Source organism: Protopterus annectens, chromosome 1.part1 (assembly GCF_019279795.1).
Source record: "Protopterus annectens isolate FY-2018-M chromosome 1.part1, PAN1.0, whole genome shotgun sequence".
NCBI lineage: Eukaryota > Metazoa > Chordata > Ceratodontiformes > Protopteridae > Protopterus > Protopterus annectens.
The window spans coordinates 518159906-518185830 of NC_056726.1; the positions used below are offsets into that span (position 1 = coordinate 518159906).

Below are 25925 nucleotides of genomic sequence, written 5' to 3' on the forward strand. Positions count from 1 at the left end.
CACAACCATACTAAAAAGGAAATAAATGAAGACAAAAAAATTGTATTATAACAACTTTCAGAACCACAGTAAACATAACCATAAAAAATCTGGTCAGACATTACAGAAAGCTTATGTTCTGACCAAAAATGAAACTCTAAACACTTCCCAATAACTCACCACTTGAAACTGCAATAGAATTCAACTCTTATTTCATAGATAGCATAGCTTCCCTTAACCAAGGATTCCCCAGTATCCAGTCCCAACCCTGCCCAACAACCACGTCACCACATCTACTTTTACCTTTAATCCTGTGCTCTTATCCTATAAAGAACTGCTCTTAAACTCAATCCATTCTCTGCTTCATTTGATGATCTTCTAAGCAAGTACCTTAAAATAGCAGCTACAAGCATTGCCTACCCTGTCTTAATCCTTATAATCCTACTTTCCCTCTCTCTGGTAAAAGTCACACATAATCCCTCTACACAAAGGAGGAAATTCAACAGACATTACTAAATTTCGACCTACAGCAATCTTAACTCCTCTCCAAAATACTTTAAAAATGTATTCAAAAACAAACTGCTGCACTATCTCCTGCAGGAAGAACTCCTATCCCCCCACACAAAATGGCTTCTGTCCCTGCACAGCACTACCACTGCACTTCTGACCTTTACAAATACTGACAATAAATCTAGAGATAACAATAAAGTAGTCTCCTCCTTATTTCTAGACTTGTCTAATGCCTTTATCACAATTAGTCATAGCAAACATCTACTTCAAATGTACACACTAGGTCTATATTAGACTACCCTTCTATAGTTCAAAAGCTATCTGCCCAGTATGTATCAGTCAGTGGAATGGCACTCCACCCTTTCTTCATACCTTCCAATCACCATTGGTGTACCACAAGGCTCTGTATTCAGTCCCCTCCTTTTTAATATTCTGACTGACATCCATCACATATCCACACAGGCCTGCCTAACACAATACTCAGATAACTCCACACTCATATGCAAATCTGAAAACCTGGCACATCTCCAAAAAATTACACAAGAAGCTTTAACAGCTATTGAAGTATGGCTTTATAATTCACAAGTCATGCAAAACTTCTTAAAAAAAAAACTACTACTTTTTCACCCAAATCTCTCTCGCATGAAAAAAATAAAACCCTCTGTCTTAATAATACAACTAGTGAAGTCACTTCTCATAGCAAATTATTATTGATGATAGTGGAAGATAATCTTAAATTTCACCTGCCTACACAAAACTACATAAAAAAGTCACCAAAAACCAGGGATGCTTTATGGAGGCAAAAACTTTCTCCCCAATGTAACTAAAGCTACACTTGCCACTACATACCTCCTCCACACACTACATTATGTTGCTCCCATCCTTACTAACCTCCACTCATCACAAAAATCTAGACCAAAGCTATAATAAACTGGCTAAATTTGCAGTAAATATCCCTTTCAGAACCCACCAGTGTATAGCACTAAAAAGACTAAATTGTTTAGAACTGCCTCATCAACTAACATATACACAGCTTATCACCTATAAAATTATCCAACATTCCTCTGCTTGTCCAGCACTAAATACCATTCCATACAACTATGTTCCCAATAAGTCATTACAAATCTACTGACCAAAAAACTCATCTCTTCCCATAAACCTATAGGCTGCTCAAATAAGTAAAACTTGAGCCAAGTAAAAATATGAAACAGAAAAATTAATCTACTGAACTGATTGGTTGTTATATGTTAAATGGTTCTTGTTTTTTTTTTTTTAATACAGGAAAAAGTACATTAGTGCAAAGGCTTATGTGTGTCTGAAGTAAATTAACTTCCTGGTACCTTTCGGCCATTAGATTTTTTTTCTTTTTCATGGTCTGTACTCACACCATGTTGCTAAGGCCTGGAACTCCTTACCTGTATTCATCAGATCAATACCCTCCTAACCATCCTTTAAAAAACATTCTGAAAAACTTCCTAGCCAAAATCTAGCTCTGTTCTTTCTCAACCCCAAGATAAACTATATCCCTAAACATGAACAAGTACTTATTAATACCTTACATCTCCTTACTTTCCCTTCTTCACTCACTTCCTCACCTCACTCAATTTCTCATTCAAACTCTCTTTCTAAATATGTCATAACCATGCTTTTTTCTCTCACTTTGTATTGCAATTCCTGTCTGTATTATACTAACTTACCTTTAATTTGTCTATAAACATTCCTAAAAATTAAATCATTGTCATGCAAGTTGTATCTCTTCTTAAACAATATTTTAACCATATGTCTAATTTGGTATAATTATTAAAATTGTAGTAGTTTTTGTATTATTTTATAAGACTGTAAATTTGTTGTTCTTAAAACGTTTTTGTAATCCTTTGAAGATTTACGGCAGGGCCTCCACTAAAAATGGGCACCTACTCAGTCGGACTTTCCCAGTAGTCAAATGTCAATAAAATCTAAAATCTTATCAGATTCGACCCCCAGCAGGTTGCTTTTATTAAGGGTAGATCTTCTCTAATGAACCTGGTGAACTTTTTTGAGAAGGTCGCCTAGTTGGCCTATGCCTAAGGCTATGCACATCTGCCTTCAGTAGCAATATGTGTGACCTTGCCAGGGAAGGGTACATGGCTGTAATTCTAAACCACAAAGCCTTTCATACTGAACCTATTCATATCCAACCATTGTTAGCTAGACAAGAAGTTTCTGTTATGCCTTAGTTGGCAGTTACAGGTGGACGTCTTATTTAGAATATGTTAGCCCTTTCCTAGAACAGATACATTCGCATGGTATACTGTAGACCAGTGCACGTGGGTAGCAGTACGCTGTACATCTGGTTGTCTTACATATTTCACTTTTCACTACTTCCAGTACACTGGCTACAAGTCTTCTGCTTAGTGGGTATGGGTTTGTGTCCTACAGAAGTTTATTCCACATAAAAAATCTTGCTTTTTTCCCCACTTTTCTGAGATTTAAAAAAGTTCAGTTACAGGCTTGCTCGGCTTGCTGTTCTTGAACTGTTTGTAAGTTTCTGTGAGGCCATTTTTTGCTTGGGCTAAAGGAAAGTCTCTCTGTTGATCAGTGGCAGTGAAAAACATTGAGCAGACTGCCTGCCCCTGTGGGAGTGGTTACTGACTTGAAACTGTAGTTTTATTGGCCATTTTGGGTCAATTCCAAAACTCCTTCATCTTCCTCTCTTAAAACCTGGTTGCCTCGTGGTTTTGGCATCTTTTTAGGCTTGTTGGCTGTTGGTGAAGCACCCACCAAGAGGAGAAAACGCTGAGAGAAGAAAGGAGCCACTTTTGAGACTTTAAGTATTTTTCCTCTGTTTATTTGCTAAGTTTTTCTGCATAGCCGCCTATTTTGAGCATTTTCTGGCTTGTTAAATTTGATTTCTGCATTAGTAACTGTATTTAGAGCACAACCTAGAGCTGTTTACTGAATTTCCTGTTTGCACTTATTTTTAAAATAGTTTTTTTCTCAAAACTTGCATTTTATCTGTCTTTGGCCTAACACTCTTGTGTGGGGTCATTTACTGCACTGTTATAACTTGTTGATACTTGCTAACCTCTGCTATCTCTGAAAAAACAAGAAAACAAAAAAAATCTTGCTTTTTTTCTCACTTTTCTGAAATTTAAAAAAGTTCAGTTACAGGCTTGCTGTTCTTGAACTGTTTGTAAGTTTCTGTGAGGCCATTTTTTGCTTGGGCTAAAGGAAAGTCTCTCTGTTGATCAGTGGCAGCAGTGAAAAACATTGAGCAGCCTGCCTGCCACTGTGGGAGTGGTTACTGACGTAAAACTGTAGTTTTATTGGCCATTTTGGGTCAATTCCAAAACTCCTTCATCTTCCTCTCTTAAAACCCTCTTTTGCACGTTTTTGTGCGTTTTTGAGCATAGCGCAACAACGGGCAGCGCTGCCTAATTGGGTTTAAACTATTCCTGGCTCCACAAAGTCTGCTCTTCACTTTTTCCCTTAGAACTGCTCTATCTCTCAATTTAAACACCATATTCTCATTCTAAGGCCCTTCACTGGTCCAATTAAGTAATCCTACAAGTTAGCACTATTAAACCATAAGCACTACTTACTCTTATACTCTCTACGATTACCCTGTCCTCTATTGGTCCATCTTAAATTCAGTTTCCCTGTTACTCTAGCATGTCCAAAGATCAGTCAATGGTTTCCTCTCCAGTCCAGCTGGTGAATCTGGGAATTTTGAGGCAATGTTACAACTGTCTCATGTACACGGACAACCCTCTCCTCCTCCAAACAGGTTCAAATATATGTGAGAGATGCAACTATTTAGCCAAACTGGAGGCTGAGCTCTCTCATCTCAAAACTGGTGTAACCAGTCAGGAGGAGAAGGTAACCTCACACAACACAATTCCAGTATCACATAGTCCCGCCACATCAGCGAACCAAACACATAAATACACAAAAATATACTCGGAGGCTCTAAATAAAAATCTACCTAAGCAACAGAGACCTCCAAAGCAGACATCCAAGCAAACGCTACCTCAAAACAAAACACACACAACACATAACCCACAAAGTCAGTGTGCCAAGCAGCCACAGCCCTTAAGGCTGAATAACACACCTGATACTCTTGTTATAGGTGACTCTATTGTCAGACACACTGATGTCCCACTCACCAGGCTGAATAAAGAGAAGGTCACGGTGAGCTGCCTGTCGGGTGCTAGGATCCGACACATAATGCAAGCACTCAGGTCATTCCAAAGCAAATACAAATATGACTCAGTCATTGTACATGCTGGTGTGAATGACCTGAGATGTACCTCTCTGATCATGTAGCCCAGGCTGGTATGACCCTGACCTTGAGCAGCATTTTACCCTCACCTAGAATGATGCCACAGTACAAAGACAAAATGATCTATTTTAACAATTGGCTAAAATTTTGGTGTCATTCAAAGGGGATCCAGTGTCTGTCAGCCTGGGATGACATGCTCAACAAGCCACATTGCTTCACTAGGGATGGCTTGCACCTGTCACCACTGTGCTTTCGGATATTGGCAAAGGCTCTTGCCACCCCCATAGTGCCTTTTTTAGGCAAGGCTCAAAAGTCAAACCCACCCCCATAGACAGCAAAAGGAACAAGAAACTAAGGGTAATGCTGCTAAACGCCAGAAGTCTTAACCTCAAGATGCACGCACTCGAAGCTCTCCTCAGTATGGAGAACATTGATATCTGTGCAGTGACAGAAACCTGGTTCAAGGCTCCAGAGAGCACCCCAGCACTACCAGGCTATACCTCGTATCATGCTTTTCGGCCCCAAAACCTGGACCGAACCACAAAAGGAGGGGGAGATTCCATATTTATCAAGGATATCCACACCTCCAGGTTAGTGGCATTGCACGAAGTATCGGAGACCATCCATGTGCAACTAACAGTGGGCAAGACTGCTTTTCAGTTTATAGCATCCTACAGACCACCCTCTCAAAGTCAGGAATCCCATTCGGCTTTCCTGAAAACATTGGAAAACATGAAGGTCTCTCTGAACACCATTATATTGGGCGACTTCAACTACCCAAACATTGACTGGGAGCACTACTCAAGCCCCAGCACCTTAGCCCAAAGATTCCTGGAAATTATAAACTCAAATGCTATGGAACAACTAGTCACCACTCCCACAAGAGGGGACAACATACTAGACCCGATCATTACCAACATGGGGACTCTATGCTCCACACCAGAAGTATATCTGTCATTGGTAAGATCAGACCATAAATTAATTTCACTGGATGTCCACATCCTGACCCCACCCCCAGCCCAGAAAACCACAGTGAAAAACTTCTCAAAAGCGAACTTCTCACTTCTCAAAACTGAAGTGGAATCCTTCAAGGCCCCAGGGCCAGTGGAAACTACAGCCCAAACTGCAGAATCCTATATAAATGCATTCTACGGACATCTCCAGGAATGCATGGATCATGCTATCCCAAACAAAACCAAGACCCAATCATCCAAAGGCAGGCGTCCAGTCTGGTGGACCCCTGCCATAAATAAACTGTACAACAGAAGGAGGAAGCTACTACATGATAGAGCAAAATCCCTAATAGGGAAGGCATCTCTGATCAGTACTAGCAAAAAATTACGATCCCTCATAAAATCCTCCAAGGCCAGCTTCGAGAGAAAAATTGCACAGGACACCAAAGACAATCATAAGGCTTTTTTCAGTTATGTTAGAAACCTGGGATGCAGCTCCCAGACTTGTTCTGAGTTGATTCTAAACGACATAAAATACACTGAACCCACAGACATCGCCAATATCCTGGCAGACAGGTTCAGTGCAAACTTCTCCCAAAAGAGCAAGTATCTATCCCGGCAGAGGGCTGCCTCCCAAACATCTCAGATGCTCAGGTGAAGGCTGCCCTCTCCAAAGCAAAAAACACTGCTCCCATGGGACCAGATGGCGTCCCAGGTTGCTTCCTACATGAACTACAAGAGGAACTAATCCCTCAAATAAAACAGCTATACAATCTCAGCCTCACTACAGGATATGTGCCCACAGAATGGCGTACAGCAACAGTGGTCCCACTCCACAAAGGTGGAGCCTCTACGGGCCCTGGAAACTATCGCCCCATAAGCCTGACTAGCTTAGTCTGCAAGGCTATGGAGAGGATCATCATGGAGCTCATAAACAAAGACATTGGGGACCTACAGACACTAGATCCTACCCAGTTCGGCTTTGTCAAGGGCAGATCCTGCCTTTTGAACCTGGTTGACTTCTTTGAAACAGTCACCAACGCCATAGATGAAGGGAAGGTAGTCCACACAGCCTATCTGGACCTTGCAAAGGCATTTGACACAATACCTCACTTGGGCATCATAGATAAGCTATCCAGCTTAAATATAAACCCCTATGTCACAAGATGGGTCGCAAACTGGCTCAAAGACAGAACCCACAGAGTGAGAGTTGCTGGAGCCATGTCAGACTCGAAACCGGTCACAAGTGGCATCCCACAGGGTTCTGTCCTGGGACCACTCTTGTTCGGTATATACTTTTCCGAGGTACAGGCAAATGTGGGAGGACTATGGCTCGCCAAGTTCACAGACGACTGCAAACTGGGTGCCATAATCAACTCTCCAGCTGACACAAACATCCTTTAAAAAGGTCTCACACAGACAGATAACTTTTGCCAGCACCATGGTTTAAAGCTAAATGCCAAAAAATGTATAGTCATACCCTTTGGCAAAAACAATGTGCCCACAAATTACCACATAGGCGGAAACCCATTAAGTACAGAGAAAGTTATTAGGGACCTGGGGACCCAAGTTGATAGCAATCTCTCCTTTGAAAACCACATTGCCAAAGTCATTAGAAAGACCTTCTACATAGCCCACCTCATCACGAAGGGTTTCACATCTAGATCAAGAGAGGTAATCGTGCCCCTTTATTCATCCCTCATCAGGCCCATCATAGAATACAATGCCCCTTTTGGGATGTACCTTACCCGACACCTGCAGCAATTAGAAAAACCCCAAAAGTATCTCACCAAGAGGATCAATGGTCTCAAACAGATGCCATATGCTGCTCGGTTAAAAAAACTGCAGCTCTACTCAGTTGCATACCGCCTACTTCGAGGCGATCTATGCCTGACATACAAAGCTATGTCAAATCCAGAATTAATGGACATGCTCCACCTCAGTAAATCTAAATCCCTTAGAGCCACACGCTCGAGGGACTTGAACCTCAGCACAGAAATAAATAGAACTTGCTGGAGGGACACGTTCATAACCCAGAGGCTCCCTTCGCTCTGGAATAGAATTCCAGTTCATGTGAGGCAGAGCGCCTCACTGAATCTCTTCAAGAAGAATCTCGATAAGTGGATGGGGGATCGTAGGTTTGTCCCAGGGACTACTCCCGTGTCACTATTAGACAGAGGCACAGTAAACTAAACCTTAAAAAGGGCACAGTATACTCAAATCAAGGGGTGGCGTAAGCCATACAGAATCGGGCTAGGCTTATAATTGCCCCAGGGCAGATAGCCTAGTATGAACCTATGAACCTATGTAGCAACTGGTAATCACATCCAGCACACAGAGCACTGTCATGCTATGTGGGTGATACACAGTATGTGTTTTTCTGAAAATATACACCTGAGATTCCTTTACACCAAATGAGGTGTTGTACTCTATGATGGGTCTGATGAGTGATGAGTAGAGGGGCACAATAACCTCTTTTGTTCTAGATGGGAACCCTTTTGTGATTAGGTGGGCCACATAGAAGGATTTTCTAACCACCTTGTCGATATGATTATCAAAGGCGAAATTACTATCTGTTTGGGTCCCCAGATCCCTTATTACATTTTCTGTATTTAGGGGACTACCACGTATGTGGTAGTTTGTGGGTACTTTGTTTTTTCCAAAGGGGATGACTATGCACTTTTTGGCATTTAGCTTGAGGCTATGATTTTGACACCAGGTATCCGTCTCAGTGAGACCCTTCTGGAGGATGTCTATATCACCTGGAGAGTCAATTATGGCCCCCAGTTTGCAGTTGTCTGCAAACTTGGTCAGCCATAGTCCTCCTGTGCTTGCCTATACCTCTGAGAAGTATATACCGAACAGGAGGGGTCCCAGGACTGAGCCCTGGGGGATGCCACTTGTAACTGGTTTAGAGTCGGACCTAGAGCCTGCAACTCTCACTGTGTAGGTACTATCTGTGAGCTAATTGGCAACCCATCTCATGACATAGGGGTTTATGTTCAGGCTGGTGAGCTTGTCTATAATACCAGAATGGGGAATGGTGTTGAAAGCCTTTGTGAGGTCTAGGTACTGTAGTGTCTTCAAAACAATTCACGCTTCTGTTTTGTTTTATGCGGTAGTGAGCACAACAGCTTTGCAATGTAATGCCATGCCTCAATCCTTTGGAGATTTATAGCATTTTTAATGGAAGAATTGAACTTGTTAAAATACCTACTGCCTGGATTTGAAAAATGGCAGCTATTATATTCAAATCAACTCTGAAAAGCTACTTTTAAGTTTGGAAAGAAATTGATGCTGCAGAGGGAGAACAACATCTTTACGGATTTTCATTCTGAAGTGGATTTGAAGTAAAAGCATTGAATAACATGCTGCCTTGTAAATTTACAAAGTACATTCTGTAGGACAGAGTGGATCACAACTAAATGGAGCAATTAAAGCTTCAGAGAGAAAATGTAAATATAATCTAACTTTACGATAAAATGTAGGAGTGAAATGTACTGCATACTGACACAAACCACATGAATAAACTCACTCAGGTAAAGCCTCTAATGCATGCTAAACATCATAGTTTTATTAATTAGGAAAAGCAATCTGTTGATGTAGCAGCTGTAACTGACAGAATGTCTGATATGCTGAAAGGATACAACATCAGAAATAATAACAGCTTAAGTAAGGCCACTGGCTTAGGCCTTCACATGAGAATGAAACCCCAAATGAAGGGACCTGGAATATAAAAGCAGCTGACTACATGGGAAGAAGCATGGCTAAGTTTCAGAAGACAATAATTAGTAGTTACGGCAATAACAAAAAGAAAGTTAGTGGGGTTTTACAGGATCTGATTCTGGGATCAGTGGTCATTTACATTTGTGCAACAGATATTAACATCACCAGGGTCTCGTTTATAGGCAAAGGAACAAAAGCACCCATCTGTGCCACTGGTAACTTTACACTGAATAGCAGTCTGCATGCCAGAGGGCTGACTAGGGGACAGAGTAATAAGAAGCTGATACCTGTTTACCTTCCCCAGAAGGAGGGTTTGGGAGCATCGCACTTCCTGACAGGCCCCTATAATGTGTTTTTGGCTGATTGTACAACATGATTCACGCTCCTATAAAAATTAGAGCAGATAGAAAGACAACAGGAGAGACAGTGAGAACAGAATCAAACTATTTCTGGATGATATTAAGAAAGAACATTTGAGAATGGGGGAGCAAGCATTCAAAGGTCCTGAGAAGAGTTTAACGTCAATGGCATTATTTAGTGCATTGTATTATATTTACTTTAATTCAGTGATGGTTTGCAAGCTTGACAGCTTTTATAGCAGCATTTGATTTGGCAACAAATGCCCAATGATTATATATTAAGAACAGATTAATATGTATGAATTAAAATGCACTTTAAAATTCAACACATGCCCAATGAGTATATATTATAAATAGCTTAACATGTGTATATAAAAACTGTGACACAACTACAGATATAAAAACACTTCCACCTCAGATTCATATAGTACAAGTACACACATTTTCACTCCTTTTTGTTGACTCAGCTATCATTATCCTGAACCTTACCAGGACCGTTTTCAATCATTCCTTCCAGCAGGGCGAGTATCCTACTGCAGACCCTGTGCCATCATGTCCACTCTCTCTATGACATCACTTATTAGGCTAATAAAAAAGGAGTGAACCCAGCAGTGATCTCTAAGACAAGCCATTTGTCACCTCACGATCTATCAGCTAAGATTCGATAAGACCACTTTCTGTAATCTAATACTTGGTCATTCTCTAAGAAACTGATTCATCATCTAAACTTTAAGGAAGCTTAAATAGTTTATTATTATTCCTTAATGTGGGACATTATGCAAAGGAATTATGTAAGCCAAGTAGAACACTGTTACCACTCCCCACTTCTCACTCACCAGAACAAAGTCGGGCCTGTGTGCACAAACATGTTATTTAAATCATTCTCACTCAAACTCTGCTATCTCCTGGACTCAAAACATGTCAACTCCTTTTCTTAACTGATACTTTTGTTAGTTTTCTTACTACTGAAATTAGTCAAAAGTTAGCAGACTCACCCTTAATAAAGAATTGTGTGTTTTACCATTTTCTAGTCTACAGAATCACTGGACAAATAAACTAGTCAGCAATTCTAATAGTTCTACTCTTACTTTTGTTATACTGATTTGATAACAGACACACAGAATCAATGCTTTACTGATTTATAGCTGTCCTAAATCATTTATGAATGGCTTTATATTGAATTGTTAGTATTTACTCCCACCCATCATGTTCAAAGAAGTCACAGTCCCTTCCATATTGCAGTTGTAGCTCCCACTGTATTTCATGTAGAAGTAATAGACTGTACTTTTCCATTACACCACAAGGTGGAGCTCCTTTTCAGGAATATAAAAGACAATTTTGAAAGTGAAAGAGGATTCTGGAAGACTAGCTGAAGGAGGGAAGACTGAAACACGTAGCTGAAGGGAAAAAGGGCCTTGCAGCATGACTGGATTTTCTTTTCTAGTGTTTTGGGACAGGGAAGTGAAGTAGCAGATTGTGTCTGCCTCTTGCTGAAATCCTGGATATGGTATTTTGTGGAATACGGACAGAAGTCTGAAACCAGTAGTGCCACGGCTGCTATGATTCAGCAAGAAAAGGAGTTCCCTTGGGCCTAGTACTGAGAAGCCATAGATGATTACCAGAGTTCTGGTAGGTGATTTTCTACTTTTCTCATCAGAGGAACCACAGCGCCTGGTCACTAGGATATTCTCGACGGAGTGGTGAGAGGCTCTGGCCATCATTTCATATTTTTATAAGATTGTGGTCACCCCCCCCCCCTTTAATGCTTTGTGGATTACAAATAACTGGGATCCATATGAGCTCCAACTTGGGCCCCATCATTCTGGCAGCAAGACTGTAAGTAGTCACTTGCCAGTGACCAAGGTATACTAGAGTGTTTCATAGTTGGTCTGTTTAGAACTGATCAAGAGGGTAGAGGGTGTTAGAACTGCTGAAGGACATTGCATTCTCTCATATTTCTATTGTGGCACTATAAATCTTTATTGTTCAATGATAATGCATTTTGCCATGTTAGTACTGCTGCCTTAAATAATCTTTACTGCTCAATGACATTGCAGTTTCTCATATTTGTATTGTTGCATTATAAATTCTCATTGGTCAATGACATTGCATTTTGCTCGTGTTAGTACTACTGCCTTCAAGAATTTTGCTGCTTAATGACATTGCATTTTCTCATATCTGTATTGTTGTATTATGACTCTTTTATTGCTTAATGACATTGCATTTTTTCCCTGTTTTTGTATTGCTGCATTATAAAGCTTTACTGCTCATCGATATTGCCTTCTTTGTGCATGTTTGAATGTCAAGACCTTCTTCTGTTGAGTTCTGGGGGAGAGGGTGAATGTATGTTTTCACTACATGCATATTTTCACCTTGCCTTATTGCTAATTGGTGCACTGTTGAAATAATTTGCTTATGGTTGTGCTATTGCCTTTTAAATTAAATGTGTCACCTAGAATAAAATCTGTCCCTCTTGCCACCTTGGTGTGTTGGGCCTAATAGGGGTGTCACCAGAGTCAGGTAGGAAGGATCCCATATCTCTTCAGCTACACCTGCGGGTGCGCTACATTTGGGGACTCGTCCGGGATTTCCTGTACTGCCTTGGACTCCATCCTATTCCCCTGTATGTGTAGAAAGCAAATCCAGCAGAAACATGAACCCAGAAGAAGCCGCTAAGTGGTGCAAACTGAACAATGCTCAGTCAGAGCATTGCTTAGTTATGGTGTTGCCAGGGGTCACATGGACTAATATGCAAATACATCAATTCACAGGATCCTTGCCAGTTGTGGGGCATGGATTTTTGTTGGACAGCACTGTGGACCTTACCGAGCACAGCACATTGGCCTTATTAGAATGGAAAAGTCCATTAGTGTATGAGCACATACCTTCGGGTGTACAAATTTCAGGTGAGAGTGCAGTCCGTGTGGTAACCCCTGAGGAGTACACTACCTCAGCAGCAGAGAAAATACCTGTGGAAGCTATCCAAGTAGGTCAGAACCTTACACCAAAAGCTGCAGCTTCACTGCCCACAAATACTACAGGGCCTGAAGTTTTGAATGCTTTGGGAAGTATTGTAGAAAAATGCTTAAAGCCTACACAGCCATCCACTGGGTCTGGCTACCACAAATTGCATTTCTTTTCTGGCAAACAACTCCCACCTCAGGGAGAGGACTATTTTGAATCCTGGATGGATCAGGCTTCACAAGCCCTAGAGGAGTGGGATATCCCAGAATCTCAAAAGAAGCAGTGGATAGCTGAAGGTCTAAAGGGATTAGCTGCGGATACCATACACAACCTAAGGATGAGTAAGCAAGATTGCACGGCCAAGGACTATTAAGGAGTACTGCAGGATGTGTTTGGAAGGACAGAGAGGGCTGCTGACCTACTATCAGTTTGAACATACATACCAAGAAGTTGGTGAGAAACTACCTGATTACATTAAGTGATTAGATAAAATGCTCCACCAGATCATTCTAAAGAAGGGGGGGGGGTGGATCAGAAAGTAGCTGACCAAGTACAGATTGGACAAACTTTACAGGGAGCTCAAGCTATGGACTCCATTGTGTGGAAAATGAGGATGAGAAATAGGGAAGAGACTCTAACTTATTCTCAGTTGGTTAAAGAGGTGAGGGAAGAGGAAGCCCTGTTGGAAGCCAAATCTCAGTGTTCAACCTCAACTAAAACAGTGAGTGAACACCAGCAGGAGCCTATAACAGTGCTCGCTATTCAAACAGGAGTTATCACCCAGAGTCTCTGCAATGTAGAGGTGTCACATTTGCAGATGCAGGTGTCTTCCCTGACCGACGCCATAGCTCAAGTCACCAAGACAACTGCAGAAAGCCATGGTAACTTTAGCTGAAGGGAGGAATACATCAGCTAGAACCTCCAAGAAAGGACTCAGGGAAGAACCGAATCAGCCAGTGCTCAGAATTCCTACCGGATTTTGTTTTCGCTGTGGAGATGCAGGACATACAAAGCGACAGTGTCCTAATGCAGAGAACTTGAAACGAGTGAATGAACTATTATTGACTAGTGCAATACAGGGAAACTTCAAAGGGCCTCAGTGAAGGAGGCAGCTGAGTGCCCAGTTACAAAGAGCTCCATAACCTCTAACATCAAGAGACAACATCCTGGATCTCCTTTCCACACTAACCCCTGTAATAGGGGAGAGAGACTACCTACTAAGCACACTTCTAGCTCATCTAAGGTGAACAACTGAATTGGAAAGCCATCTCAGCCAAAATCTCAGCATCTCAGACAGCAAAGAATTACTAAGCAAGTGTCTTATCCATTAAAATGGCGAGGACAACCGGCGGTACCTCAACCACATGCTGACTGCCGTACAGCTGAACAACACCAGAAACAGAAACTACCCGATAGCCTACTGGGACCATCCCCTGTCATGTCAGTAAAAATAGAAGGAGTGTGTAAGTAAAGCACTGTTGGATACTGGTGCACAAATAACCATTCTGTACAGCGACTTCTACCAAAACTACTTAAAGCATTTGCCGCTTGAAAAGTTAGAAGATTTGGTGATTTGGGGGCTAAGGCACACAAAGTTCTCTTATTATGGTTATGTCTCACTCAAGTTAGAATTTTCCATGTCAGTTGTTGGGTCAACATAAGTTTTTGAAACACTTGCTGTTGTGTGCCCCAGGCCAAAAGGAAAGGATTCAGCATCTATTTTAGTGGGGACAAATACTGACCTCATCAGAAGAATGCTAATGCCTCAGTTGACCCAGGAACACCCAACACTACATCCTCTCCTAAGACCAGTTTTCTGTGCCCTTCAAAGGGAGAAGGATAGTAAGAAAGATATAATTGGTCATGTGTGGACCCTGTCTGGGAAAGAGCATATAATTCATCATGGTCAAGTCACCTGCTTGAGAGCCAAAGTGAGGATGTGTGGACAAACAGTTTCTTCTCATCTCATGATGGAAATGGATCCAGAAAATGACTTGCCACCGGGGCTGGAACTGGTCCCAGAAGTTTGGCCTGCAGACAAGTTAAAGCATCCTTATGACACTTTGCCTGTGGGGTTGAAAAATAAAGGAAGTACTCCCATTGTCCTGCATTCACAAGTGTGTTTGGGAAATGTTTATGCTGCCACTCCCTTACCTGCTTCTGTGCTGACAAGGAATGAGAGCACAGCCAACGAGTTGAAGCTGGAAGGTATTGACATATGAGGTGGTCTCTTGCCCCCTGAGTGGCTAACTAGAGTTAAAGAGCTACTAATGAAAAAGAAAAATAGTTTTTCTACTAGTGAACTAGATGTGGGCTGTGCAAAAAGTGCAGAACACTGAATAAGAGTAAAAGAGGACCGGCCCTTTAGGGAACATTCCAGAAGAGTAGCCCCAGGAGACCTGGAGCACTTAAGAAAACATTTGGAAGAGCTAAAAGCCGCAAACATAATTCAAGAGTCAAGACGTCCATATGCCTCTCCCATTGTCATTGTCAGGAAAAAGAATGGGTCAATTCACGTGTGTTGACTACCATATTCTGAATCAGCGAACCATTCCAGACCAGTACACAACTCCCCTGATTGAAGACGCTCTAAATTGCCTGGTGGGCAGTAAGTGGTTCAGTGTGCTAGACTTAAGGAGTGGATGATATCAAATCCCTATGCACCCAGAAGATAAAGAGAAGACTGCTTTCATCACCCCTTTGGGATTTTTTGAATTTGATCGCTTACCTCAAGGTTTATCAAATGCACCAGCAACTTTCCACAGAAACATGGAAAGAACAGTTGGAGACATGCATCTCCTGGAAGTCTTAGTCTACCCGGACAACATAATTGTCTCTGGGAGGACCCTAGAGCAGCAGGGAGAAGGACTGATGAGGGTACTGGACAGGATCAAGAAGGAAGGCCTGACACTGTTATTGGATAAATGCAAGTTCTTTCAACCTTCAGTGACCTATGTGGGACATGTAGTGTCTGCAAATGGAATATCCGCAGATCACAGCAAAGTTGAAGCAGTGACATCTTGGCCCAGATCCAAAACTGTCACAGAGCTGTGATCTTTCCTGGGGTTCTGCAGTTACTATAGAAGGTTTGTGGAAGGATTTTCAAAGATAACAAGACCCCTCAACCATCTGCTCTGAAATGATGAGAAAGCAGATGTAACAGATGAAGATATCCTCGTGAAAAAGCCTAAGGGACCGAGAGGTTCTAAAGAACTCATCGAAAGTCGTTGGGCTCCTGAGTGCGAAGAGTCATTTGAACAGCTTAAGTATTGCCTCACACATGCCCCTGTGCCGGCATATGCTGACTCTACAGAGCCACACACTTTACATGTGGATGCTAGCAGGGATGGCTTAGGAGGAGTCCTTTACCAGGAGTATGATAAAAAGCTGAGACCCATGGCTTTTATCAGTTGGAGTTTATCCCCCACAGAAAGAAACTACCCTGCACACAAGTTGGAATTCCTTACCTTAAAGTGGGCGGCAGTGGACAAGCTGCATGACTATCTCTGTGGAGCTGAGTTTGAAGTGCAGACTGACAGCAATCCTCTGACATACATCCAGACCACTGCAAAGCTAGATGCTACTGGCCACAGATGGATGGTAGCTCTATGCAACTATAATTTCAGTTTGAAATACTGCCCAGTACATGAAAACGGAGTTGATGGTCTGTCCAGAAGACCTCAGGGAGATTTACACCCCGATGAATGGGTGAAAATTCCAGTGCCAGGGGTGAGAGTTATGTGTCTGATTGCAACCTATCAACACACTGAATGTTGGGCCCAGAAGTTGGGTCTGTCTGCAGCAAGCATACCCCAAGCTTACTATAATCTGGTCACTTTGCAGGCTTCATCGCTACCAGCTTTGAGTAAGAGTGACCTCAGGAGAGATCAAAGAGAAGACCCCTTAGGTCAGCTGGTGATAGCTGCTTTAGAGAAGAAACAAGTTAATATGCTTCACACGGATATTTTTCCTCTGGCAAGACTTTTGGCCAAAGAATGGGACAGACTCCAGATATAGAATGGACCAGTGTATAGGAGATCTCTTAGTGCACTCAGCAGTGAAAAATGGCAATTGTGTAGAGAAGTAGTACTCCGGTCATTGCATGATGTACATGGTCATCTTGGTTATGACAGAACTATGGGTCTGGTACGAGACAGGTTCTACTGGCCATGCATGAAGCAAGATGTTGAGGATTATTGTTGTACATGTCTTCGTTGCATTCAGAGAAAAACTCTGCTGACCAGAGCTGTCGTATTGTGTCAAATGGAAAGTAGTGGACCCATGGAACTGGTCTGTACAGATTTTCTGTGCACAGAACCGGATGAAGGCGGGATCAGTAATGTGCTGGTGGTGACAGACAACTATACCAGGTACGCTAAAGCATTTCCCACTCGTGATCAGAAAGCTATTACAATGGCAAAACTAGTAGTTGAGAAGTTCTTTGTACACTTTGGCCTGTCAAAAAGGATACACTCTGATCAAGGACATGATTTTGAGAGCAAGCTTGTCCATGAACTACTCACTCTGTTGAGAGTCCAAAAAAGCCGCACCACTCCTTATCATCCTCAAGGGGATCCTCAGCCTGAGAGTTTCAACAAAACTTTACTAGATGTTGGGGACACTATCTGCTGAGAAGAAGAGTCAATGGAGTAGACATGTAGCCACAGTGGTGCATGCCTACAACAGTACTAAAAATGATGCTACAGGATTCTCTCCTTACTTCCTAATGTTTGGAAAAGAAGCTCGTCTTCCTGTTGTCGTCACCTTTGGAGTTACAGCTGATGACACACCAGTGCGATCTCACAGCAGTTATGTGGAAAGACTCAAGAAGAATCTCAGGCAGGTTTATGAGCTTGCTGAAAAATCAACAGGACAAAGACATCTGCAAAACAAGGCTCACTATGACAAAAAAGTAAAGATGTATGACTTGCAGTCAGGGGACAGAGCTCTTTTGAGAAATTTCGGACTACAAGGAAAACATAAACTAGCTGACTGCTGGGGATCCAAGATTTATATAATTTGTTCTCAGCTACCTAATATCCCTGTCTACCAAGTTTGCCCTGAGGGGAAAGAAGGACCCATAAAATCCTGGCACTGAAGCAATTTAATGCCTTTGGCAAAATCAGTGAGACTCATGAATCTGGAACCTAGAATGGCTCAGTGGAAGCCTAACTCAAGGTGATCCAGAAGGCTAAGGCGGAGAGGAACTATCCTCTCCAATATTCAAGAGCCTATGTTTCCTCCTGCTGAAGGGGAGGGCAGTGATGATGACTGGGGTTTCAGTGGGCTTTTTTATGAGGATGTTCAAGACCCCGTGGGCTGTAATCTCAATGTAAATGCACCGGAATTCCTTGACATTTTGAGCAGCCCAGACCTAACAATAGACAAAGTAATGCTTTTGTGCCTCTTGCAGAACCTGATACTGATGGAGGCCCTGCTATGCAAATTCAGAAAATAGTGCTGAGGATTGTCATACCGTTATGGAAAACAAAAGTGAAGTTATACAAGCGGAGATTTTAGAAGTAGACAATATGCCTACTGAAGAACTAGACATTGAATGTGATGTGAGTGACACAATTCCTTAGCTGTCTCTTCCAAACCAAAACTGCAGAGACTGATTCGGCCCCCACAGAGACTTACCTATAACAGTTTGGGACATAGTACACAGGAACCTGTGACCACAGCTCATCGGAGGGTCTGCGCTTATAATCCCTATGCCTCCTACTCCAGTGGTGACACTCCATCCCAACTTAAGCATAATGGAATGTACCTTTTGAATGCAAAAATATTGTTCAGCTGATGGTGCATTAGTGTTTGTAAATATTTTCTGCTAATCTACCTTTGACTTGGGGACCCAAGATTTTCAAGTGGGGGGGGGGGTGTAGCTCCCACTGAATTTCATGCAGAAGTAATAGACTGTAGTTTTTGATTACACCACAAGGTGGAGCTCCTTTTCAGGAATATAAAAGACAATTTCGAATGTGAAAGAGGATTCTGGAAGACTAGCTGAAGGAGGGAAGACTTGAAACACTTAGCTGAAGGGAAAAAAGGGCCTTGCAGTGTGACTGGATTTTCTTTTCTAGCGTTTTTGGACAGGGAAGTGAAGTAGCAGATTGTGTCTGTCTCTTGCTGAAATCCTGGATATGGTATTTTGTGGAATCAGGAGAGAAGTCTGAAACCAGTAGTTCCACGCCTGCTATGATTCAGCAAGAAAAGGAGTTATATTGGGCCTAGTACCGAGAAGCCATAGATGATTACCAGAGTTCTGGTAGGTGATTTTCTACTTTTCTCATCAGAGGAACCATGGCACCTAGTCACTAGGATATTCTCAATGGAGTAGTAAGACTCTGTCCATCATTTTAATTTTTTTAAGATTGTGGTCCCCGTCCCTTTAATGCTTTGTGGATTACAAATAACTGGGATCCAGATGAGCTCCAACTTGGGCCCCATCATGCCGGCAGCAAGACTGTGAGTAGTCACTGGCCAGTGAACAACATATAATAGAGTGTTTCATAGTTGGTCTGTTTAGAAGTGATCAAGGGGGTAGAGGGTATTAGTACTGCTGAAGGACATTGCATTCTCTCATATTTGTATTGTGGCATTATAAATCTTTATTGTTCAATGATAATGCATTTTGCCATGTTAGTACTGCTGCCCTAATGAATCTTTACTGCTCATTGACATTGCATTTTCTCATATTTGTATTGTTGTATTATAAATCCTCATTGTTCAATGACATTGCATTTTGCTTGTGTTAGTACTGCTGCCTTCAAGAAATTTGCTGCTCAATGACATTGCATTTTCTCATATCTGTATTGTTGTATTAGGACTCTTTTATTGCTTAATGACATTGCAGTTTTCCCGTGTTCGTATTGCTGCATTATAAAGCTTTACTGCTCATTGATATTGCCTTCTTTGTGCATGTTTGAATGTCAAGACCTTCTTCTATTGAGTTCTGGGGAAGAGGGTGAATGTATGTTTTCACTGCATGCATATTCTCACCTTGCCTTATTGCTAACTGGTGTACTGTTGAAATCATTTGTTTACGGTTGTGCTATTGCCTTTTAAACTAGATGTGTCACCTAGAATAAAATCTGTCCCTCTTGCCACCTTGGTGTGTTGGGCTTAATAGGGGTATTACCAGAGTCAGGTAGGAAGGAACCCATATCTCTTCAGCTACATCTGTGGGTGTGCTACACAGTATATAGTGAACAAAGAACTAAACGTTTTATTCACAACTGCATGTTTCGGGTTTGCTTGTATTACACACCGGTTTCCCCCCTTACTTTAGACGCATGAGGTCCTCTGGCTTGGCTCCGTATGCTAGCCAAAGTCCCTGGAATACCAGGGCTTCTTCAAATTAATGTATGTGTCAGCATCTGACACAAAAAAACTTGCCAATTCTGTAGCTTTATTCTACAAACTGCAAAGGTACACAGATACAGCTTCTTAATGTGGCAGTATTTCTTGCTTTTCCCCTTTAACAAACTGTTTTCTGCTATGGAATCATATAAAAATTCCAAGTCAATTTACCTCCAGTAATATTACAGATAATAAACAGGAAGACAGTTACTCATCAGCTGGAATGAATGTACACCGATATCACACCTTTGCTACCACTACATTTCCCAAAGTTCACTCAGTGATGCAAATTTCCAGAGCTGTACATCCCATGAGACATATTTAAAAAGGCACTACTACCACGTATATATTGCTGAGATTATCAAAAGCCCAATCAAATATTGTTTTATCATTAATTAAAATGTTATGCTTGTGCAGACCCAAGTCACCCAAATGTGCAGTACAAAATAAGGGTGACACAGGCAGACAATGTGGGGACAGACATAAAATAAGAAAACAATGATTTCAGAAATAAGCATTTCAGGGCTGTATTTTCAAAATGACAATATTTCATGAGTAAATATATATCTGTGTGTGTCTGAATGTTTATACAATGATACAACACCAAATATGCAATTGTGAGACCATTTACCTGTTGTCTGTTGTGGCTGTACAATATCAACTTGAGATACTGACCCCAACGAACTATGGTCTTCAAAAGCGATAACAGGATTTACCGGAATCTCATTACTACTATTTTCATCCATATGAACAACATCCAGTTTGGATGCTTTGGTTTCAACAGGCAGAGTGATAATTTCTTCAAAACTGTCCATCTGCATAGAAACTCCATTCTCTTTTGGTTGTTCTGTGTTGGCAGTACTGAAACAACATAACACACATACTGTAGACAGTGAAATACAGACAACCTAAGATTAGATTCTCTGTGCCTAAAATGTTGAATCTGCTGGGCTTACTCTGCAAGAAATGAGACAAATTCCAACAGAAAAGGCTGACAAGCGTTCAAATACAGGAGCACCTGAGGATGGCAAAACAGAAGGAATCAAAAACTCAAACTGTCAAACATAAAATGATGAAAACAAGGCTTCCCTGCTTGTTTTCATAACTGTACAACCTCAGACTTTTTACAATTAAGAAGTGTGTGTGTGTGTGTGTGTGTGTGCGCCTTTGCCTGTGGAAAAAATGTTGATTTTGACAATTTTTCAATTAGGAGTTTTATACTATCTCATATTTTATTTCACTATTCTAGTATGTAATCATAAATACGTACATACTTCTGCTACAGGTATGAACTATAAAGTCACTCTTTGAAAGCAAACGTGTTTGGGTTTTAGTTTGTTATACTCTCACATCTGAGTGCAAAACAGAGAAAGCTGTTGGTTGGTCCTTTTGCACTGTAGATAGTTACATTTCAATACTGACACTACAGCATCATTAGTGGACAATAATGTACACCTGTGATGCTGCCTTCTGAAGGTTTATTTAGGCTATGGTCCTAACTCTTATTTTTCGTGGCAGTTTGAATGGATATCAATGATCTTTCACCACTTCTTGAAGAAATATTATGTTTGTTTATACCAATTTTTTTAAACAGATATACAGCAGTAATTTAAACCATTTATATCCTTGTCGCATTTCTTGGTCTGTTTTTTTCATTTGCTTCACAAGTTCTTTCATTTATAAATTATTTTGATACATGCAGTTGTATTGCATGCAATGTCTTACAAAGTTAACTACTGTCTGTAAGTGCTCATTGTACTTTATAAAGCATCCATTTGTAAATAGTTAAAATATTCTTTGTTTACTCACCATATCCGAGTAATCTCAGATCCAAACCTAACTGAAATACTGTACATCTGGAAGTCATATGGGACAAGGGTCACCTGCTCCAGGGACCTTAACTTGGCCTTTGACATAAATAGGATATGCTGGAGAGATATACATCTCTCAGAGGTTGCCACTACTCTGGAATGGGCTACCAATTCATATCAAAGCAAGCCCCTGTATGGCCCTGTTTAAGTGTAGCCTGAATGACTGGATGGGAAACCATAAATTCCTACCGGGGATTTCACCTATGACCCTCCTAGGTACGGGCAGTCATTGCTAACGAAGATCTTGAGTTTAGGCAAGATCCTTTATATTGGGTTTCTCAAGTATTACATTGGGTACACACAGCTAGGCTTATAAAGACCTTTGGGTCAATAGGCCAGTAACCACCTAAGAACCTATATTTAGGTTCATAGGTAGGTACTAGGCTATCTGCCCGAGGGCATTTATAAGGCTACCCAGAGTGTGTCGGCTTTCGCCGCCCCATTGATTAATTAACTGATCCTCTGTCAAGCAGAGCCAATGAAGTGATCCCAGGAGTGTATTTTCTGTTACCCATCCACTCATCAAGGTTTCTCTTGAAGCGTGTTAGTGAGGGGCTCTGCCTGATGTAATTTGGAATTTTGTTCCAAAGCATGGGGAGTCTCTGTGACAGGAATCTATCCCTCCAGCATGTTCTATTTACTGTGTGGCTCGCAGTGACTTGGATTTCTTTAGGTGGAACATGTCCATCACTTCTGAGTTGGACATGGCTTTGTAAGTCAGGCAGAGATCACCTCTGAGTAAGCGATATGCCACTGAGTACAGCCGGAGATTTTTCAGTCGGGCTGCATAGGACATATGTTTGAGGCCAGTAATCCTCTTGGTGAGGTACTTTTGTGGTCTTTCCAGCTGTTGGAAGTGTCTTGTGAGGTACATCCCAAATGGGGCATTGTACTCTATGATGGGTCTAATGAGTGACGAGTAGAGGGGAACTATAACCTCTTTATTTCTAGATGCAAACCCTTTAGTAATTTGATGGGGCACATAGAAGGATTTCCTAACTACATTGGCAATATAATTGTCAAAGGAGAGATTACTATCTACCTGGGTCCCCAGATCTCTTATTACCTCTTCTGTATTAAGGGGGCTGCCACCTATGTGGTAATTCATGGGTGTTTTGTTTTTCCCGAATGGAATGACTATGCATTTTTTGGCATTTAGCTTGAGGCCATGACTTTGACACCAGGTGTCCATCTCAGTAAGGCCCTTTTGGAGGATGTCCGTGTCAGCTGGAGAGTCAATTATGGCTCCCAGTTTGCAGTAATCGGCGAACTTGGTTAGCCATAGTACTCTTGTGTTTGCCTGTACTTCTGAGAAGTATATGCCGAACAGTAGGGGTCCCAGGACCAAGCCTTGCGGGACACCAAGTCGGACCTGGAGCCTGCTATTCTTACCGTGTGAGTTCTGTCTGTAAGCCAGTTGGCAACCCATCACGTGACGTAGGGGTTTATGTTCAGGCTGGTGAGTTTTTCTGTAATACCCGAGTGGGGAATGGTGTTGAAAGCCTTGGCGAGGTCAAGGTAGGCTGTGTGAACCACCTTTCCCTCGTCTATGGCCTTGGTGACTGTCTCAAAGAAGTCAACCAGGTTTAGTAGGCACGATCTGCCCTTAACAAAGCCGAACTGGGTTGGGTCAAGTGTTTGGAGGTTCCCAATGTCTTTCTTAATGAGTTCCATGATGATGCACTCCATAGCCTTGTAGACCAGGCTAGTCAGGCTTATGGGGTGATAGTTACCAGGGTCAGTTGTGGCCCCTCCTTTGTGGACAGGAATAACCATTGCTGTGTGCCATTCTATGGGCACGTAGCCTGTGGAGAGGCTGAGGTTGAACAGCGTGTTTAGGTGGGGAGGTCAGTTCATTCTGTAGTTTGTGCAAGATGCAGCCTGGGACACCATCTGGTCCCAATGACGCTGTGATTTTGGCTTTCGAAAGGGCTGTTTTCACCTGTACTTCTGTGATTTTTGGGACACTACACTTTTCCAGTCTTGTTGCAGGCCCTTTTGGAGGTGAGAGGGGGGTGAAGTTTGCACTGAATCTAAAAGGGCTGTTTTCACCTGTACGTCTGTGATTTTTGGGACACTACACTTTTCCAGTCTTGTTGCAGGCCCTTTTGGAGGTGAGAGGGGGGTGAAGTTTGCACTGAATCTATTTACCAGGATGTTGGCAATATCAGTAGGTTCAGTATATTTTGTGCTATTTTGCACAAGTTCAGTGCATATCTGCGAGTTGCCACTTAGATTCTTAACATAGCTAAAGAAGGCTTTGTGGTTATCTTTTGAATCCTTGGCTATTTTTCTTTTGAAGTTAGCCTTGGATGATTTCATGAGGGACCTTAGTTTCTTACTGATACTGATCAGGGATGTCTTTCCTTCTTGGGATTTGCTTTTTTTCTGAACTAGTTTCCTCCTCCTATTGTATAGCCTGTTTACTGCAGGGGTCCACCAAACTGGTGTCCTTCTCTTAGAGGAGTGAGTCTTGGTTTTGCTAGGGATGGCATGATCCATGCATCATTGTAGGTGCTCATAGAGTGCATTTGTAAAGGTTTCTGCATCTTGGGCAGCATTATCCTTTAGCATGGGGGCTGTGAAACTTACCACCTCTGTCTTAAGTAAGGTAAAGTTTGATTTAGAAAAGTTTGTTTACTGTGTTTTCCATAGTTGGGGATGGTGGTGGGGTGTGGACATCCAGAGTGATTAGTTTATGGTCTGATCTAACCAGTGATGGGTTGACCTCCGGTGTGGAACACCTGTCGCCCATGTTGATGATGACCAGGTCCAATATGTTTTCACCTCTGGTAGGGGAGTTTACCAGCTGATCCAGGGCATTTGAGTTGATGAATTCCAGGAAGCACTGGGCCTGGGAATTTGTACTCAAGTAGTTCTCCCAGTGAATGGTAGGGTAATTGAAATCGCCCAATATCAGGGTGTTCGGTAGGACCTTCATGTTTTCCAGTGTCTTCAGAAAGGTGGAGTGGTGGTCCTGGGTCATGGAGGGTGATCTGTAGTAGGCCACAATTTACACTGCAGATTTGCCCGATGTTAGTTGCACAAAGATGATCTCAGAGGTATCATGCTGCGCCACTAACCTGGAGGTGTAGGTATCCTTGATGAATTTGGATACACCCCCCCCTCCTTTTGTGTTTCGGTCCATGTTCTGTGGCCGAAACGTGTGGTATGAGTTGTAGCCCGGTAGTGCTGGGGTGCTCTCTGGAGCCTTGAACCAGGTTTCAGTTACTGCACAGATGTCGATGTTCTCCATACTGAGGAGTGCTTTGAGTGTGTGCATTTTGAGATTTAATCTCCTGGCATTGAGTAGCATAACCCTCAGTTTTTTGTTAACTGTGCTGTTTACGGAGGTGGGTTTGACTTTTGAACCTTGCCTAAAAAAGGGCACTATGGGGGCAGCAAGAACCTTGGCCAGTATTCGAAAGCCTAGGGGTGACAGGTGCAAGCCATCTCTTGCGAAGCAATGCAGCTTGCCAAGCATGGTGTCCCAGGCTGACAGACACTGGATCCCTTTTGAATGATACCAGAAGCTTAGCTAATTGTTTAAATTGATCATTTTTTCTTTATACTGAGGTATCATTCTTGGTGAAGGGCAGGATGCTACTCAGGGTCAGGGTCATACCAGCCTGGGCTGCATGATCAGAGAGCTCTTCCATGTCTCTCTTCATGTAGTCCAGGGAGGTACGTCTCAGGTCATTCACACCAACATGAACAATAACAGAATAATATTTGTACTTGGTCTGGAGTGACCTGAGTGCTTGTGTTATGTGGCGGATTCTGGCTCCCGAAAGGCAGCTAACAGTAACCTTCTGCTTGTCCAGCCTAGTGAGTGGGACACCAGTGTGCCTGATTATAGAGTCACCTATTACTAGTGTGTTAGGTATGTTATTTCGCCTTAAGCCTTTGATTGCGCGGCACACTGATTTTGTGTTTTATG

The 25925-nt window shown here is 42.1% G+C and overlaps 1 protein-coding gene across 1 annotated transcript in view; it reads right to left on the reverse strand.

The window, feature by feature from the left end:
* The window catches only part of MAP7 (microtubule associated protein 7), a 1390439-nt gene that overhangs the window by 45059 nt on the left and 1319455 nt on the right, over positions 1-25925 (reverse strand). Inside the window, exon 22 of the mRNA XM_044076419.1 lies at positions 20746-20975. Within this exon, the coding sequence (XP_043932354.1) occupies positions 20746-20975 (230 nt within the window). The remainder of the gene's footprint in view (positions 1-20745; positions 20976-25925) is intronic.